Genomic DNA, 17447 nt, shown 5'->3' on the forward strand with positions numbered 1-17447 from the left:
TTTAAAAAAGCTGTTGTCATTACTGGCTATGGCGCACTGGAGCTGAGCCCCAAATTGCACCGAAAACGGAAAACGGTGTGTGTGTGCATCTTGAAAAGATTTCAGAGCTTTATGTATTGAGTAATCAGCATTAGAACGGTTTGATTCAGTCCTTGAGGTAACTGGATTTTTGTAATTGTTGCTCTTGGTGAAGCCTTTCGACCCTGGGCCAAGATACTTGCTCATTAATCAGCAGTAAGAGGGAGGATGGCTTTCTTTATCTTTGTGAATACCTCTGTAATGAACGAGCTGTGAGGTTCAAAGAAAACAAATGGGCTCGAGTTTAGGGACTAAACTGTTACAAACTGCAAGTCGTTTTTGTAAAACTTGGCCTATGACCTCCGTGACGAGACGAGTCTGTGTGCTGACATTTGCTAAACGGAGCGATTCCTGAGCACTATGAGACGTAAAGTCGCTGCTGACTAGCGTTGGCACTTCCACGGCTGTCATCTCTCCTCTTGGCATCACAACAGACGGTAATGTCGCCCACAATCTGCCCATCTGCTCCAGGATGATTAAAGCTTTAATAGCAACATATGGTGTCCGAGGTGTTTTCTTCACGCCGTTACCGGGAACAAAAGGCTTGTGTAATCATCAGGTGAGTTTGGTCTGGACCTTTAAATCCTCATTATATTCTCATTATATCCGGTTAATGAGATGCTGCAGCGGTGGTTCCTCCGCTCCCTGATAACTGGTGCTATATCAGACTGATTTCTGCAGAATGCGCTGATGACCTGGATGTCCTGTTTTCACTTTCTGAGAATTTCCTCTTGGCTTCTTAGGGTCAGTGTTTGACCATGTGAAGTGTGGTCCAACTTGAAATCTAGGCTTGTTCAAGAAGGAGGGGGTCTTTTTATTTTTTTATTTTTTTTTTTTTTAAGCTGTCTCTTTGCTTTGGGAGTTGCTTTAATTTCTGTGTTGTGACATTTCAAACATTCCATTTGCATCTGTTTTTTTTTTTTGTTGATGAAGCCGTTTGCATCCTTCTAATGTTAAAAATACTCACTCTGGTGTTATTTTAAGGGATTGTCACCGAATAGAGGAAAGGACTTAAACGTAACTCGTTCAGCTGTCGGCAAGAAGCGGATGAAAGACTAGAAGTTTCACTTTGACATTTTTACTGCAAATACATGATACCCTCCATTATTCGTTTACCGTCAACTCTTTTGTCATGTCTGCTAAACGAATGCAGAGATGGAGATTTAAAAACAAAAACTAATGTGTTTTAACAAAATTGTAAAGAAAAGCATCAATATCACAAAGTCTAATTGCGAAGGCTTTGCTCTACAACAGGGGTGGGCAATCCTGGTCCTTGAGGTTCCACTATCCTGCATGTTTTACTTTTCTTTACTCCAACACACCTGATTCAGAGGTTAAATTACCTCTTGTGTTGGAGCAGAGAGTAAAACCTGCATGATGGTGGCCCTCGAGGACCAGGATCGCCCACCCCTGCTCTACAACCATCTCACCTTACCTTTTAACATTTGTGGGAGAGTCCAGTTCTGCGAAAATGGTGCCGGACTACAAACTTGGGTGCAACCAATTAATTTCAAGTATTACTACCTGGAATAACCTAAATTAGTGTATAATTATAATTCATTGGTGATCGGGAGCCTGCAGTGCCACGTATTTTGTTTCTATTAGATTTAAATTATGAACCTGGTCACTTGATTATAGATTAATATATTTTCTTATCTAGCAGCCAGAGTCTACTTTTCACCCGTGGGATGTCTAATAGACTTGAAACCTGTTGCACACCACTGAGTATTTTCCATCAGGGACCACATATTTATTTACTGCAGTCAGTGTCTGTGAAAATGATGACCACGTTCTCCCAGCAGCCAATTTATTAGGAGTCCATTTTAGGTTTTAGGCTGTTTGCAGGAAATTAAAAATGATGCTAGGGTCTGGAGTTGGTTTTTAAACAAAGGCTTCCTTTGGCATTCTGAACACATTAGCACAAATGGGGATGCGTGTTTGATCGTAGTGTCGTCTTTCTTCTGGCTGAGAACACCTGCGCGTCCTGCAGGTATGAACTCTGAGTCAGGCGATAAAGTAATGAGATGCTTTCAGTGGGAAACAATGGAGCTATGACTCATTAAGGTGCCCCCCCCCCCCAAAAAAAAAAAAAAAAAAAAAAAAAACTTTTGCACTCTTCAAGGCCAACAACGGGAGTTTTGCAACCCTGTGCAGAAGCAGTTTAAATAAAAAATTAAAAAATAAAAAATAAACATACATTTTTGTTAGTTGTTGTTCCTAATAATGACTGCTGAAAAGCAGCCAAAACCTGGAAATAAATCCAAGCTCAGACATGAACTGCACACACAATCATTTTAAGACAATATGCAGAACCTTTAAGTCATCTCAAGCATTTCCTTCTGACCATTAGATGCATTGCTATGGAAGTTTGAGGAGATATTTAAAGTTATCAAGGAAAGAATCCTGCTCGTCTTGGAGACTGCGGCGTGGATATTACAGTTTGGGCAGATGCTCATAGTCCTCCAGAAGAAGTAAAAAAAAAAAAAAAAAAGTCTTATTTAGGATGGCCTCAGATGTACACTCTGCTTTATGGTGCACTGAGTAATGATGAGGAGGAACTTGGTAAGCATTTCACGCTGCATTACATCAACATGCTAGCATTGCCACTTAGTGAGCATGTTGGCATGCTGATGTTTGCACTTGGCTCGGAGCACTTCGGCTTGTACTTATCAATCTGCTTTGACAGCTGCAGGCTCTTCGTTTTGTTAGGATCTTTCTGCATCAATAAAAGACCCTAATTTCGCCATTTTCACTTTTGTTTTGGCACCATTTGCCCCCAAACCATTTTTTTTAACATATATATAGGTCCTGCCTTGTCACTTGCACAGCAGTGTAAACCTACCTGGATAAAGACTTCATCCATTTTGCTCATGCCTCCGAGTCAGACTGGGCTCTGCAGTCGAACCTGACTGAAAGCACTCTCAGATGGATCCCAGGGCGTTGTTATTATAAGGGACATGAAGTTCTTATACCTTTAGGAGCAAAAAGAGCGCTTTAAGGACGAAGCCCATCAACCTGAATGCATTCCTAATTTCCACGGGGATGCAGCTCATTATGTTCTCGATCTCCTGTGTAATTCCCGCCACATTGCTGTTTGTTTCTTTGTGTTCATGCAAGCCAATGTCAATATTGCATGACTCAGAGCGTTGCATATATCCCAGAGTCTGAGGCTTTGGATATTAATGAACAGCGTTTCCTCAACACTAAAGCAAGGAGAACTGGAGCAAGAAATTACTCGCCCCACCTCCTCCTCCTCCTCCTCCTCCTCTCTTCAGCTTCACTACCTGTGCTCCTCAGTAGGTTTCCTCACCACTGGAGGCATGTTCTTTTGATTCACGAGGCAGATAAAAGGGGGTATATGTGTGCACTGTACGCCCTGACTCCTGACACGCGAGCACGCCTCACGTCTGCGGCCCCTGCGCGTCTCCAGTCAACGACTCCTCTCATCAAGGCGAGAAAATGACCTAGTTTTCTCCGGGCTGCTGGATGTGTTTACACACACAGAACGCTGATGACATTGTCAGTCAGAAAGCGTCGCTCTCGGCGGCAGCGAGGAGGCGCTGGATGTGGTTACTGTAACTAAAGTCATGATGAAGTGGTCCGCAGAGCTGCACGTCCCCGCTGCTCTCTGATTGTATGCACATCGGTGTTAAGGGTTATTGATCCTCCTGACTGGCAGACGGCCAAGATATCCTGATGGTTTGTTGATGGGTTTTGTTTTCTTGATATATTTGTTTGCACTGAATCACATCCTGGGCCTTTTTTTTTTTTTTTTTTTATAAGGTGTAAGGTGTCAGGAAAAAGGTGTAAATCTCTTTTCTCCTCCGTCATGAATATTCAGAAAAGGTCAAGTCCTCGCAGCCCTTCTGAGCTCTCTATCCCCCTGTGTCTGTGTCCTGAATAATCTGTCCCTGATTTATCTCGTTTCACAGCTTGTCCCTGCCCCGGCAGAGGCGGGAGGGGCGGCGGAGGCCTAATTTGGATTTGTTTTGTTCAACATCTGGCCCCGTTCGACAGGCCTGCATTTTTCGTTCACGCATCAGTGGCGTCGCATATTTAAAATTAAAAGCCTGCTGGCGTTCCTTGAAGGAATGCATATCGCCTGCTGCCTGTACTTGCCCGGGTTTTACAACCGAGATCGGCTTACTTTGAGAAATGAGAGTTGTAGCTGTTTTCACCCAACCTTGAAAATAATGTTATATTCATTCTCGAGCAATATTGCATGGTGTCAAACTCAAAGTATGTTCTGAGAATGTCAACCAGCTGCTACCGCGTCGAATTTAAGCTTCATATCTGTGAAACTGACCGAGTCGTAGACATTTCTGTGTTTAAGATAAATTGGCGGGTGGCAGCCATTTTGAGTTTGGTTGTCTCTGAGAACTAATCAGTTGTAGGTAATACATCCAATGAATATTTCCTGAACGTTTCATTGAGATATTTTGCTAACAATCGCACCTGACGTGAACAGTTAATGCTGCATCGTTTGGAGGATGGGTTGTGTTGACTCGCTGTAACAACCACCTGAAATTTTAGCTGAATATCTCTAAACTTGACTGAATTACAGACATTTTTTGTGTTTTAACGCAAGTTGGTTGTGGCAGCCATTTTGAATGGGGTTGACTCCAAAATTTCATCAGTTGTAAATTTTATATTCAATGATTTCGTTCTGCAAGTTTCTTTACATTTTCCCAGCAGTTAATGATATGTTTTGGTAGCACACACACACACACACACACAGATGAAGGTAAAAACACTATCGCCCACTTTCGCCTTTCAGCAGTGGATGATATTTAATCTGTGCAAATTTCTTCATCATATATGTAGCAGATGATGTAAGAAGGGTGCACTTACTTTTACCTCTTCTTTAGGCTCTTGTTAAAAAGAGATTTAAATCAAATTTATCGATCAATAACCGATTGAACTGCATCTGAAAGGAAATCATTATTTAGATTATTTAGACTTGATTTATTCCTAATATTTTCAGATCTCAACAACTGAGGACAGAATCTGTTCATTACAGGGACCAAATTTCCCTGTTTTAAAGATTTTATTACAAATTTAAAACAAAATCAACAATAAATCAACACCATGAAATAAAATTAACTCTGATAATTAACACTGAGTTTTAGCATCGAGTGATTACTTTGAAGTAACTGAACCTGATTTAACAAGGACAGCACTCTGGAGCAGGAATTAAGTCTTTGTGATCTGAAGGAAGATTATAAATGTATCTAAAACATAAAAAACAGAATGTTTGAGGTTTTACATGAACAAGAATTTGAACAGTTTTTAGACTATTTTGATAAGTATTTCTCTTTAGAATTTAAGTCAGAAGAATGTTAATATTTTTTCCAAAGCATTAGATTAGTTTGAGGAAAGCTCAGATTAGAAGTGAACGTTTGCTTATTAGACCGAATGGTGCTTTTCTCATCGCTAGGATGGAAGACCTTAAGGTGCCTTACTGTGGTACAGCTGGATTGGAGTGGGCCTTTCCCGTGCAGGTGGTGTCCCTGATCAGCGCCGTGGAAGGACGGTGTGAACCCGAGAGTCACCTGAGAATCGGCTGAGGTCAACAGCTCGTCCCCAGGAGGGTTAAGGTGACGGCTTCTGAGCGGTGTGAAACGCTTCAGCTGACGGAGTCAGGAGCTGGAGGGTGACGAGGCATCTATGAGCGATTCTTTAGCTGAACCTTTTTCTTAAAAGGCACAAACAGTTCTTGATAACTTTAGCATTTCTTGGATTTTCTACTGCTGGACTTGACAAAACAAATTTAGACCAAATGTATGTTTTAAACTCAAGTTAAACAAAGCATAGAGAAGGGAGAGAGACCAGACTGACTGGAAGAGCTGAGGTCCGTCTAGTTTTATCAACAGTAATAAGACGTCAAATTACTGTCAGCCATTCAGAACCTGATGAGGTCAGGAGCTGAAGTCTGAACAGACGGGGCTTATCTCTTCCTGTTCAAAAGAGGTTCTGTTATCAGGATCACTGGATTGTCTAATGATTTTACATTTAAAAGAATGGCTTCAATCCTGTTTTGTTGTTTTTTTTCCCTCCTTTAGTGAATCTGAACAGAAGTGTAAGAACACTCTGGCTCTACTGATAAGTTACTCTGCGTTTGTGGAGCTTCGAAAAACAACTCGTTCAAAATGATGCCAGAGGCTCAGTCATAACAGAACGACCTTCAACACAGAGCAGTTCCTGGAAAGATGAGTGTAGGTCAAAGGTCAAAAGAAAGGGTCCCTTAGTGCAACATACAGTAAAAAAAAAATGAAAGTATGGACTGATGGTTATTTTCCTTTAGTAATTTTTTTTTGGCCTCTGTTAATAGAGGTTAAAATATGTTTTTATTCTCCTGTGTGCTCTCAGGGCTCCTCTGAAGTGATTTTAATGCTACTGAAGAATACACAAAACCTTCAGTGCATTCTGACAGAAAGTGTGTGTTTTAAATTACATGACTGAGTTTCCTGCTGCAGAACATTTAGAAAACTTACAGGTCGTCTTAAAGGAGTCTTTCTGTGGAAAAATAAAAACTTAATAAGCTTTTCGGAGCCGTCCTTAAGCCGCTGTGATGCTGATAAAAAATGAATCACTCTTCAGTTTGATTCTTTCCCCAAGAAAGTTTCCTCCCACAGCTCAAAGTGGATAGGAGCTCTGACAGGAGGGAAGCCTGTCAAAGGTGCATCTCAACCTTCAACCTGGTGAATGCTGGGATATGCTCCAGTGCTCCTCCTGACAATCAAAAGGAGGAAATGTAAGGAATCCAAATTAGAAGTACAGACGGAATTATGCAGCTTTCACATTGAGAACTTTTAACAAAGGAAAAAAATCCTGCTAAAGCTGCAAAATAAAACATCATGAAGTTTTTATTTATTTATTTTATTTTATTTTTTTACATCTTAATATCAGAGATTAGTCTCAAAGTGAAGCACATCTTCCTCTTCACTCTCCGATGAAAGAACTGGAGCAGTTCAGGCTCTCTGGGAAAACTCCTCGACCTCACAGGGTTAAATACAGCTGCAGCTTCACGTCCCACAGGTTTCCTGTTATTACAGAACCCGAGCTGGAAGACACTCGCTCCAGTAAATTACTGGTCCAACGGGCAAAGAGCGCGAGCCGCTTCCAACCTGAAACATGCAGGTCTCAGAATCCAATGTACCATTTCTTGTTTTTAAGTTTAATAATACATTTATAGGCTGAATTCCTAAAAAGGCTGCATATATATATATATAATGAACTCTCTTAATTTGTTTAAGATGAAATTTTAATCAGTGTTGCACTTGAACTATCTTAGTGATTTGCTTATTTATGTTTGCAAGCTTTTCCTCATCATTTAGGTAACAATTTATTGATACAAAAATGAAGGCTTTAATCGTTTATAAAAAGCCTGTAATTCCTTAGTGACAACAAAGTGATGTATTAACTTTCTTTTTTATATTTAAGATTATTGAAAAACACATTAAAGCTTAAAGGGATTAAGAGAAAAACAAAACAAGATGAGATCAGACAAGAAAGGGGGATGGGGGCACTCAGTGCATTATAAATATTCTGCAATCAAAAGCTTATTGAAATATGAGCAAAATGTGTACTTAAAAATAAGACATACTCACAGGTGTCTTTGTGATTTTTGCGCTTGTATACTACTTAAAGAGACTCAGATCTTTTGAAATGGGGTTCTGTTTATATACAAATATCTTACCTGTTGTAGATAACTTTTTGTGCAGCAGCAATTAGGGCAAATGGTTCCATTCTGACTGGATTGACGAGCTAACGGCTAGTCCTAAGTAGATTGTTGCCATCTTGAAATAACTTAAATCTCAAAAGCTTAGCAGTTTATATGAATGCTGTTTTAAAAACCTTTGTTGCCATCAGCGATTCACATTGTCCAAATTGGTCAGTTCGAAGAAAATCTGATTTTAACAGTCGTTCTAAAATGTTTGAAAGTTTATACCCTAACGGTGCTTTTACAGTCTGGGGGGCTTTTCTGACAAAACATTTACCTGCCCTCCATCCCCCCAAAATAAAGAGAAGCAACTTGGAATATCCCAGGATCTGTTTCTGCTCACCTAATTCAGTTTGAAAGATTTATTAAGCGGAAACTATGGTCTTGGATGAGGTCAGGGTTGAATATCTATGGGGGGAAAACTGAATTGCCAGCAAATTCAAGGAGTTTCTTTGCTACAAAATGCCTATTTGTTGCCCATTTGTAAGTATCAGCAGCAGCAGCTAGCTGTAGCACTTCCGGTTCTTCTGCCAGGAATAGATCATCGCTGCTGGAATAACAGTTTAATACAAAACTGACAGCGATGTTAAAGCTTACAAGCTAGTGTTTGCATTAAATCTTTGGACCCAGAGTTTAGGACGGCAGTGACCCACTCCTCGCTCAGACTAGCCTTTAGCTCATCAGTCTGGTCAGAATTAAGCTCTCATTCAAACTGAGGTCAATCAAAGAGCTATCTACAACAGGTAAGATATTAATTGTCTGTAACCTTCACCAAACTTCACTTTAAAAGTTTAATATATTAATTTATATCTTGTTAAAAGTAGTGAAGTTAAAGCACAGCGTGAATAAAGTGCAATAGTTTTTCAGTGTGGTTCATTGTTTTAAATGGTTTGAGAGGTATGTGGTACCTAGAGAGTGATACTTTTTTTTTTTTTAAACCTTCTGATCCAATCTGGACACAGACCCACCTGAGCGGGTTTTGTTTTTGTCTCTTAACTCAGAAGAACAAGCGTCACGTGAAGAAGGGTGAGATCTGCGCGAGACGGCGCTGACGCCAAAGTGATTGATAACCTTCCTCTCCAGGCTGAGCTGCGTCTCAACCTCCTCAGCTCTGTCCTGTGTCGTGCCAGGTTGCCATGGTTACTCGAGCTCTTCATGCAAGGAAACGAAGGTGGGGGGAGAGAAGGAAGACGGGGAAAGATTTTCTCCTTTATGAAATGCTCTCCTGGAGTTATCCCTGGGAGTTTAGAGGAGGAGGAGGAGGAGGAGGAGGAGGAGGAGGAGAGGGGTCCACCTGCTTGTTTAGAAGTGGGTGAAATTAAAAAAAGAAAGAAACTGGGAAAGAGAATCTGAAAACAGGTACTTGGCTCCTTCTTCAAACTCCTCGAACTCACCTGTGACGCGGCTGATTATCAATGCAAACTCATTGTCATCCCTGTTAGAGCAACTCATTTCCATTTCCGCCACATTATCAGTGGCTGCATGCCTGAGGAGCCTCTCCACTCCGCTGTGCTCTCTGCAATAATGACCTCTAGTGGATCCTATGAAAACAATCATCCATCTTTCACCTGGAGGATAACAGATGTCAAACTCCTTGATTGATTTATTTATTTTAAAAAAAAAAAAAACCCTTCTTCATCTGTGATTATATAAGAAGAAATATGATCCAACATACACTCGGCTGCATTTAAATAAGCTCCAGTCCTCCTGCCAGCAGCGTCGGACTTTGGTTAATCTTTTTATTTACAAGACTGTGGTCTGAACCAAGACGGGCGCACGCAGGAGTAAACAGGATGGGATTCGTTTCTACAACCACCCACGTGGACCCGGAGTTTCCACTTATGCAGACCCTCAAAATCACCTCATGGGAAGCTGGTTTTAACACAGCTCATCTGAACCTATAGGTCCTCCTGATTGTTGCTTTCATTCGGCACGCCACCTACGAGAGGCTTAAAACGCCGAAGCCCAAATCCAAATAAGATCAGACCGCGTCCCGGCCTGTGGCAGTAATGGGCGCTGATGGATGCCTGACCTACTTGGAGCGTTTTACGGCCTGTAAAATGTGACCCCGGCAGGCAGGAAGCAGCTATTAGTGCACCTGCTGATGAATTACTAATATTAATATAATGAACTATTCATTTGCCCTGTACTCTGTAGTGTGTTTTATAAATAACTTCTGAATGGGTCCAAGCATAATGCCATGAGATGAATGTAACACCACAGCCAGCCGTGACTTTTAATGCAAGAAAAAAAAAAACTGTCTGATGTGAAAGGAGGCAGAAGACTTGCATTCCTTTTCATTTCTTCATATTTTGTTTCCAAGGAGCCAGACTTCCTTGTTATCTTTTTTTTAAGTGATCTTGATCAGTGGTCCTTTGGGTTTTCTGAAGGTTTTTTTTAAACTTCTTTTTCAGTCTAGTCCTTGTACTTGAACATGTTGTCTCGCGGAGTGACGAAGAAAGCGGAGAAGAGAAGAAATTCAGTCTTCAAGAAAATAATCAAACAAACAAAGCCTGTCTGCAGCAGCTGACAAGTGAAGCTCTGATCTTTTAAGAAATGACCTAATGATTCCTAAGGATCCAATTTAAAATGGATTCTGTGCTGAGTTTTCTATTTATAGCGACACAACGCTGGTTCATCCACTGAGTTTAGGAGCTTTTTTTATGACTGAATGATTCATAGGTCAGAGTTAAGTGGCTGAACCAACAAAAATAAAAATCCTATTAGTCTGGACATAGTCAGGTGCTGAACTGAGAATGAGCTAAAGTTGCTAAAGTCTAAATTAAAACTTTGAGAGACCTCCAGAAAGCCTGAAAAACTATAGGTCATAAATCACAGGAAAGTCTGGCTCTTCAGAAGCACAATTTAAACCCATAAATGCTGTTTAAAAAGGGGAGTTTTCAATGTTTTTGATTTGAATTTATTGTGTATGTGTGTCATCTGTGATTTAAAAACTAAAAACAAACACACTTCATGAAAGTCTACAGAATAATTTGTGATAAATTAGAAAAATCAGGCATGTTTTGTTGCCAACAATTATGACTCGTTTGTTTACAGTCAAACATTCCCGAGTTCAGCAGATATCGAGTCTGTAAAATAATCCCTGGATGTAAATCGACTCAGAGGGACAATAACAGAATCAGACGCCAGGTGGAAAGAGAAAAGGTGAAGCTCTTCTCTCTTCTTCTGGATAGAAACGACTAAAAGCGGCGAGGACAAGAGCTGACGGAAGCAGTACTTTCGGGGAGGAAATCGAACGTTAAAGCAAAAGTTGGAGCAATGATCATCTGTAAATGAGCCGAGATATTCTGAACTCTAACAGGATAATTTAGTTGTAATAAGTGCTTTTTTTCTAGCACAATTTTAACAAAAAAACCTGCAGAGTTTGAGTCACATTAACCCCCAAACAAACATTTAATGAGGTAGAAATTGTTAGAAGCATAAAAATTCAAATCAAAAACATTGAAAAATGACCGCTATCGTGTCTTTAAAAGACAAATTAGAGAAAAACTCAAGAGTCAACATCCAAAAGTAAACCTCTGCATGTCTTATGATTAACCTTTTATGTTAATTAGTTTGTCTCTTTTTCCATCAAAGTCTCTTGAAGGCTGAAGGATCTCTGCTGGCAGCATGAATGTGACCAGCAGAGGGCGGTAAACTGGATTCTCTTTTTGAAGCCTCAAAACTGAAAAGTGTTTCTTTTTTTTTTAAAACTTCATCCTGTAAGACTAACCTTATTTTATTTCTATGAATGTCTGCTCTGATGAAATCCATTTATCTCTGTTGATTAAATCATGATAACATCTTTACAGCGCCACACTGTCTTCAGGGTTTCATCTGGACTCTTGTGTTGAGCCACTATTCTTTCTCGTCTCTTGTTTGCATATTTCACCACCTGCAGGTGGAGTCCAGACCTTCACAAGCCTAAAGCGTGATGAACGTCAGCCTAGACCGCACAGAAACCTCTGTTAGTCAGATACAGTAGCGGATGGAGGTCCACACAGAGTGTTGCTTCATTAAAAACCACAGTCAGCTGAGCTCATTCACCACTTTGGTCCTGACCAGGAGAGTAAAGATGACTCAGCAGATCACTGAGTGACACAAGCCTGACTCGACGTGACTCATTTTGGATGAGAAGTATCCAGTCAGCACGTACTGACCCTTTGCACAGTTTACCTGCAGGCATTCTTAGGAAAAACCTCCAGTGAGATTAACTGCAAACAGGAGACGCTCTGTCTGACTTCCTGAAAAACAAGGTGAAGCACTAAAAACATCTGACATTTCTCCAGAGGAGAACTCTGGACGGTCATTTCTAAAGGGGGACAAAGTATGCAGATCAAAGTCTGCACGAGCAATGATGTTATAGATGAGTCTGAGCAAGCTGATGGGATTTAGGTGTAAATAGTTATTTTCTCACTTTTATTGAACAATAATTAAACAAATATAAAAAAGAAAATGGTGTGAAGATACTAAGAGGCTGTTAGAAATAAAATAACTTTATACCTATTGATAACACAGGACATTTGGTGCTGAAATTCAGAAAAGCTTATTGTTTCTCACGTAGGACTCGGTCCTAAAACTGTTTAAAACCTCTCGTTTGTGAAGCTTCTCGTCTGTTTCTCACAACTTTGCCAAATATTTGACCTCACAGTCGGCCATTTTTGTCCAAAAACAAATCTGAGCAGGCTGGGCCTTTCAGAAGAGCAAGGTTAGTTGAAATAATGATCTTTTTAAAAAAAAAAGAAAAAAGAGAACAGAGCTGAAGGCTTACAGACAGAAGGTGATCAGAGCTGCTGCACCACAGTGACAAACAGGATTTTATAAACGATTAAAGCAGAAAAGTTTTTAATTAGCAAAAGATGGAAAATTAACATCCCTCTTTTGGGACACAAGACAATTTTTGAGGAGGAAAAAAATAGGATCACTGAACAAAGATATTGTAGAGCTTTTACATTTAGACTTTCAATAATGGTGATTTCTTTAGTTGCTTTAAAAAAGGGATAGTTCAGATCTTTTTAACTGGGCTCTGTGGAAAGGTTAATATCTTACCTGTTGTAGATAGCTCCCTGAACGACCTCAGTTTGGAGAAACGGAGTTTATTTCTGTCCTGACTGATGAGCCAATGGCTGGTCTGAGCTGGTTGCTGTTGTCCTGAACCGACTTCAGACTTTAAAATTTCACAGCGGTTCATGCGAACTCTGTTTTATAGGCCTTGATACTGTTGCCAGTTTTGCATTGTGATAGAACTCTGTAGCTATTTACAAGGGCAAACAGCAGCGGCAGCTAGCTGTAGCACTTCCAGTGCAGCCTGGGGCACTTCCTGACAAAATGGCACAATATGTCTGCTGTAAAAAAGTGCTACTGATGGAAAACTGACAGTGATGGGATCATCTACGATATTCGTTGTTCATAACCTTTTCACAGAACCACACTTTAAAATGTCCTTCATGATTTGAGTTGTCACAGATGATTTTATGCTTTTCATTCAAGACTTTATTATCATGCAGACAGAGAACAGTGTACAAAGTTTAATCAACCTCTTACTTGAATCGCTTTTTCATAATTTAAAAAATAAAAAGTAACATTCAGCAATTCGATGCTACAAAAAAATCCTAAACATAAACTTTAGATTGAAAAGGATTACCCAGTTTTCTTAAAGAAATGCTCCTTTTTGCATAAAATCATTTTGGTGTTACCAAACAGATTAATGTGATTTTCTTATTTTCTAAGAGCTTAAATACTTTAAAACTCAAAGAGTGAAATTTGTACACACTTTCAGTCTTGAATAACTGGACCTAATGCTCATTAGGAACTTATTAACTTTGCACGATGCAGCAGGTAGACTTTAATTCATTCAGTTTGTTGAAACGGTACTAAGACACTGAATGTGTGTGTATACCAGATGTGCTTTCTTCCAATAAGTACTCGACTTGTTCTGCTGCAATCACACGGAACAGCATGAGGGCTCAGTCCCAGGTAATGGGTTCTGTTCCAAGTACAGAACATACAAGCTGCTGCCGGTCATTAATGCTGCGAGGTGACAGCCTTGTGTCATCTCGTCCGAGTCACAGAAGCCACGTCTTGAGGCCACTTCAGCCGCGACAATGAGATGTTTAATGACTTCCAGACGGCTCTGCGAGAAAGAAAGAAAGTAAGAAAGAAAGAAAAGATGCCAGGGGCAGTGGCACAACTGCATGACAGCAGCCACAGCAAAAAAAAAAAAAAAAAATTATATCATGACCTCAAGACATGCAGATGGAGGCCTGAGCATGAGATAAACTGGGAGGATTAAAACTTTTTCTCGTTTTTTTTTTTTAATCGTGCCAGGAAAGCCTAGAGCTTCTCAGCAGCTCACTGGTGACAGGAAGTTTCAAGCAAGATGAAACAAGCTTTATGAAGGCCGTATCTGCTCAAAGAGGCTATTGTATGAAAAACATGGAGGGAGACACACACACCCCCCCTCAACAAAACCCAGAAAGCTGGTGCTGGTCCAGTTCTCTGACAGAACAGAACAGATGGAAACCCACCCATCAAACAGCTGCCAGGAAAACACATAATTTAACACATGGCTGCAGCTAAGGAAATGTTTCACTGCAGTTTAATGACCAGACTTTTTATCAAACAAACACGCCCGCTCGTCAGAGATTTAATCTCTTTGCACCGACTCGGCCTGAACGCAACAGACCAAATCCTGTGCATAAAAGGCGAACATCACTCAGCTCGTCATGTTGGTTTTTAGTTCATCTCTGATGCCACATTCAGTCCAGATGTGCTTCAGTTCAATACAAAACCAATATGAAAGAAAAAACTACAACAGTTTAAGTTAAATATGTGTAACAGTGCCAGCTCAACATCTGTGCCCATCTTCTAACACTTTAAAAATGTATATATTTAAGAACATTTTTTGCATGTCACATGATTTACATGTGCTAAAAGACAAGGCCACAGCCTGTAGTCTGTAAAAAAGCAGAAAAGACTGGAACCACCCTTTGGGTGTGTACTTTAATGTTTGTTTTTTTAAACCAGAAAATAAATTAAACTATGAGCAGATCCATTTGGGTGGTGTTAAATACTCTAAACAACAAGTTCCTTTTTTTTATTCGCCTTGTTTTTGTCATGCAGTTTGCATTTAATTTGTTTTTTCCTAACTTCTCTGAACACATTGAGGGGTCTTCAGACTGTACCCAGCAGGTAGTTCTGAAATAACCAGCAGATGAACCCAGTTTCTTCCCGTTTACAGAAAGTCTCTCAGTGCAGAAAGGGTCTCGTGGTTCTGAGTCCTTCAGTGGTTTCTGTCCATCGTGTCTCCGTTCATACGTCGCCGGGCTCCTGCTTCTTCTGCTTCCTGTGGCACCACAGCATGGCGGCCAGCAAAAGGACCAGCAGCAGGCCGCCGGCGCCCCCGATGAGCCATGCTGTCAGAGGCAGCCTGTCGCCTTGGGGCTTGTACTTCCTGCAGGACTTGTCGCTGCCCCCGACGTCGTTCACGGCAATCACGCAGACCTCGGCTTCACCGACTACCCCGCTGATGGAGCCTGTTCTTCGGCTCTCCCCAAAGCTCTGCCTCTCGCGACCATCCACCATCACCGTGTAGCTTGTCACGTACGAATACGGGGCACACCACTGAACCACGACCCCTGATCCGTCCTGGGACACCTCTGTTATTTCGGGAGGCTTCGGCTTCTCGTTGTACAGAGTGAACCCGGGGCAGAAGCAGCCCGTAGCCTCTGACAGGACGCTACAGAGGGTCTGATTGTCTCGACAGCGGTCGTAGTCGCAGCGCTGGATGGCTCCTTGTGACACATTGTCTGGTGCTTTGGGGGTGACTGTATCCTCATAGTAATCGTCATCAGATACATCCGGATGAGTACCCCTGACTGCGGACAGTATAGGCAGCTGACAGTAACCCCTGATAGAAACCAGGCAGACGATCAGAAAAGAAAACAGGAGGTTCCTCATGGGATTGGCCATGCTGGAAATCAGAGAAAGTAGAATTCCGTCAGAGAAATGGAAAATATGAATGCGTTGCCTTCTGTGACTGCAAAGAGATGATCCACGTCAAATGAAACCGTTCACGTACATAAAAGCCGAGTTTACCTAATTTTGAAACAAAATCCTAAAGTTAAAGGCCTAAAAAGAAAACTGGACCACATGGTTTTGCTTAAACAAATGTCAAAGCAGTGAATTAGCTGACACCCTGTTATAAAGGGTTTAGTCTTGTTTACAGAACGGTTTGAAATGAAATCCCCATTTGTTAGGATTTTCGAGGTACGGTACTTCGCTCTGAACCAGCATTCCAGACGGGATTGCACAACAGGTCCGATTGCCAGCACGGCCCAGTCTGCTGGATCTGATTACAGGGAAAGTTTCCTGGACGTGCAGCGAACCCGCCGCGAACCTACCTGGAACCGGGCCCCTGAGCTGGGCCTCGGTTGATGAGAATATAAAGAGGCTCATTCAGGAATCCCCTCCACCCCCCCATCACCACCCCTGAGCTGAAGCAGTTAGGAAGATGCCCTGAAAGTGAAGCCGGAGCCCCTCCTGAGTTCTGTGTTTTCAGCTGAACTTCTTGCTCCACCTGAGACTCTGTTCCTGTGCAGAACATGAACATAAACAGACACAGTCTTACCTGCTGACCGTAGTCTTCATCAGATCCGATCTGACCTCCTTCCTCGTCCTCGCTTCACTTGCTCCCTCTCTGGCTCGTTCTACCCCCCCTTTATGTTTCCCTCCAGCCCAACAATCACCTCCTCCTTTCTGCTTCCCTCCCCCCTCCTCCTCCTCCTCCCTCAATCCCAGCTCCACCTCCCTGCTTGCTAAACATTTCAGCAATGTGACTGAGTGCATGCTGGTAATGAGATTACCACAGACTCCCCCCGTTAGTTAGATCAGCGCCGGTAAAACACGCAAACCTCATTCTTTCACAGTTTGCTGGTTCATCGGAGCGTGGCTCATTTGTTAACGAGAGGCTTGTCTCCTTTTAGGAGTGAAGGAAATCCAAAAAAGGGTTGATGAATCTGTTCTTCGTTAGAAGGAGAAATTATTCACTGAAATCCTTCACTCAAATAAAAACGGAACGACTCGGCGTTGAAGCAGGGCGGCAGAGACACGAGTAGCTCGACAAAACGAACGCGTTCGGCGAAAACGCTGCGAGCCGAACGGCTGCCGAAGCTCGCTGAAGCTAAAGCGTTCAGCGCCAAAGCTAAAATTGGCAAAACGGCAGCTAAAACATTTTAATGAGCGGAACCGTAACTAAAGAGTAAAACCGGCAAAACAATACCTGAAATGTGAAATTAGCTAAACTGGAGCTTAAAATTAATATTAGCAGAACAGCAGCTGAAAGCTAAATGACCAAAACAGAGGCTACAACCAGCAAGCAGTAGCTACATGTAAAAATGGCCGAAACAGTAGCTAATAATTAAAATAAGCAGAACAGTAGCTACGAGCTAAAGATAGCAAAACAGTAGCTAAAGCAGAAATTAACTGAACATTAGCTGAAAGCTAATTTACCAAAAAAAAGTAGCTAAAATGAACATTAACAGAGTAGATAAAAGCTAAAATTAGCTAATAGTAGCTAAATCTAAAACCTGCAAGAAAGTAGATAAAAGTTAAAATGTGTGTTAAAGTTCACAGAGCAGAAAGTTTT

The 17447-nt window shown here is 41.4% G+C and overlaps 1 protein-coding gene across 1 annotated transcript; it reads right to left on the reverse strand.

Annotated features, from left to right (window-relative positions):
- Window positions 1-13271: 13271 nt before the first annotated feature.
- On the reverse strand, window positions 13272-16561 carry LOC108245222 (LRRN4 C-terminal-like protein). Its single transcript, XM_017431942.3, has 2 exons — window positions 16431-16561; window positions 13272-15773 (listed from the first exon to the last, which is right to left on the reverse strand). The coding sequence occupies exons 1-2, from the start codon at window positions 16448-16450 to the stop codon at window positions 15113-15115; spliced, it is 681 nt and encodes a 226-aa protein (XP_017287431.2). The 5' UTR covers window positions 16451-16561; the 3' UTR covers window positions 13272-15112.
- Window positions 16562-17447: the final 886 nt, after the last annotated feature.

This window comes from Kryptolebias marmoratus, linkage group LG13 (assembly GCF_001649575.2).
Source record: "Kryptolebias marmoratus isolate JLee-2015 linkage group LG13, ASM164957v2, whole genome shotgun sequence".
NCBI lineage: Eukaryota > Metazoa > Chordata > Actinopteri > Cyprinodontiformes > Rivulidae > Kryptolebias > Kryptolebias marmoratus.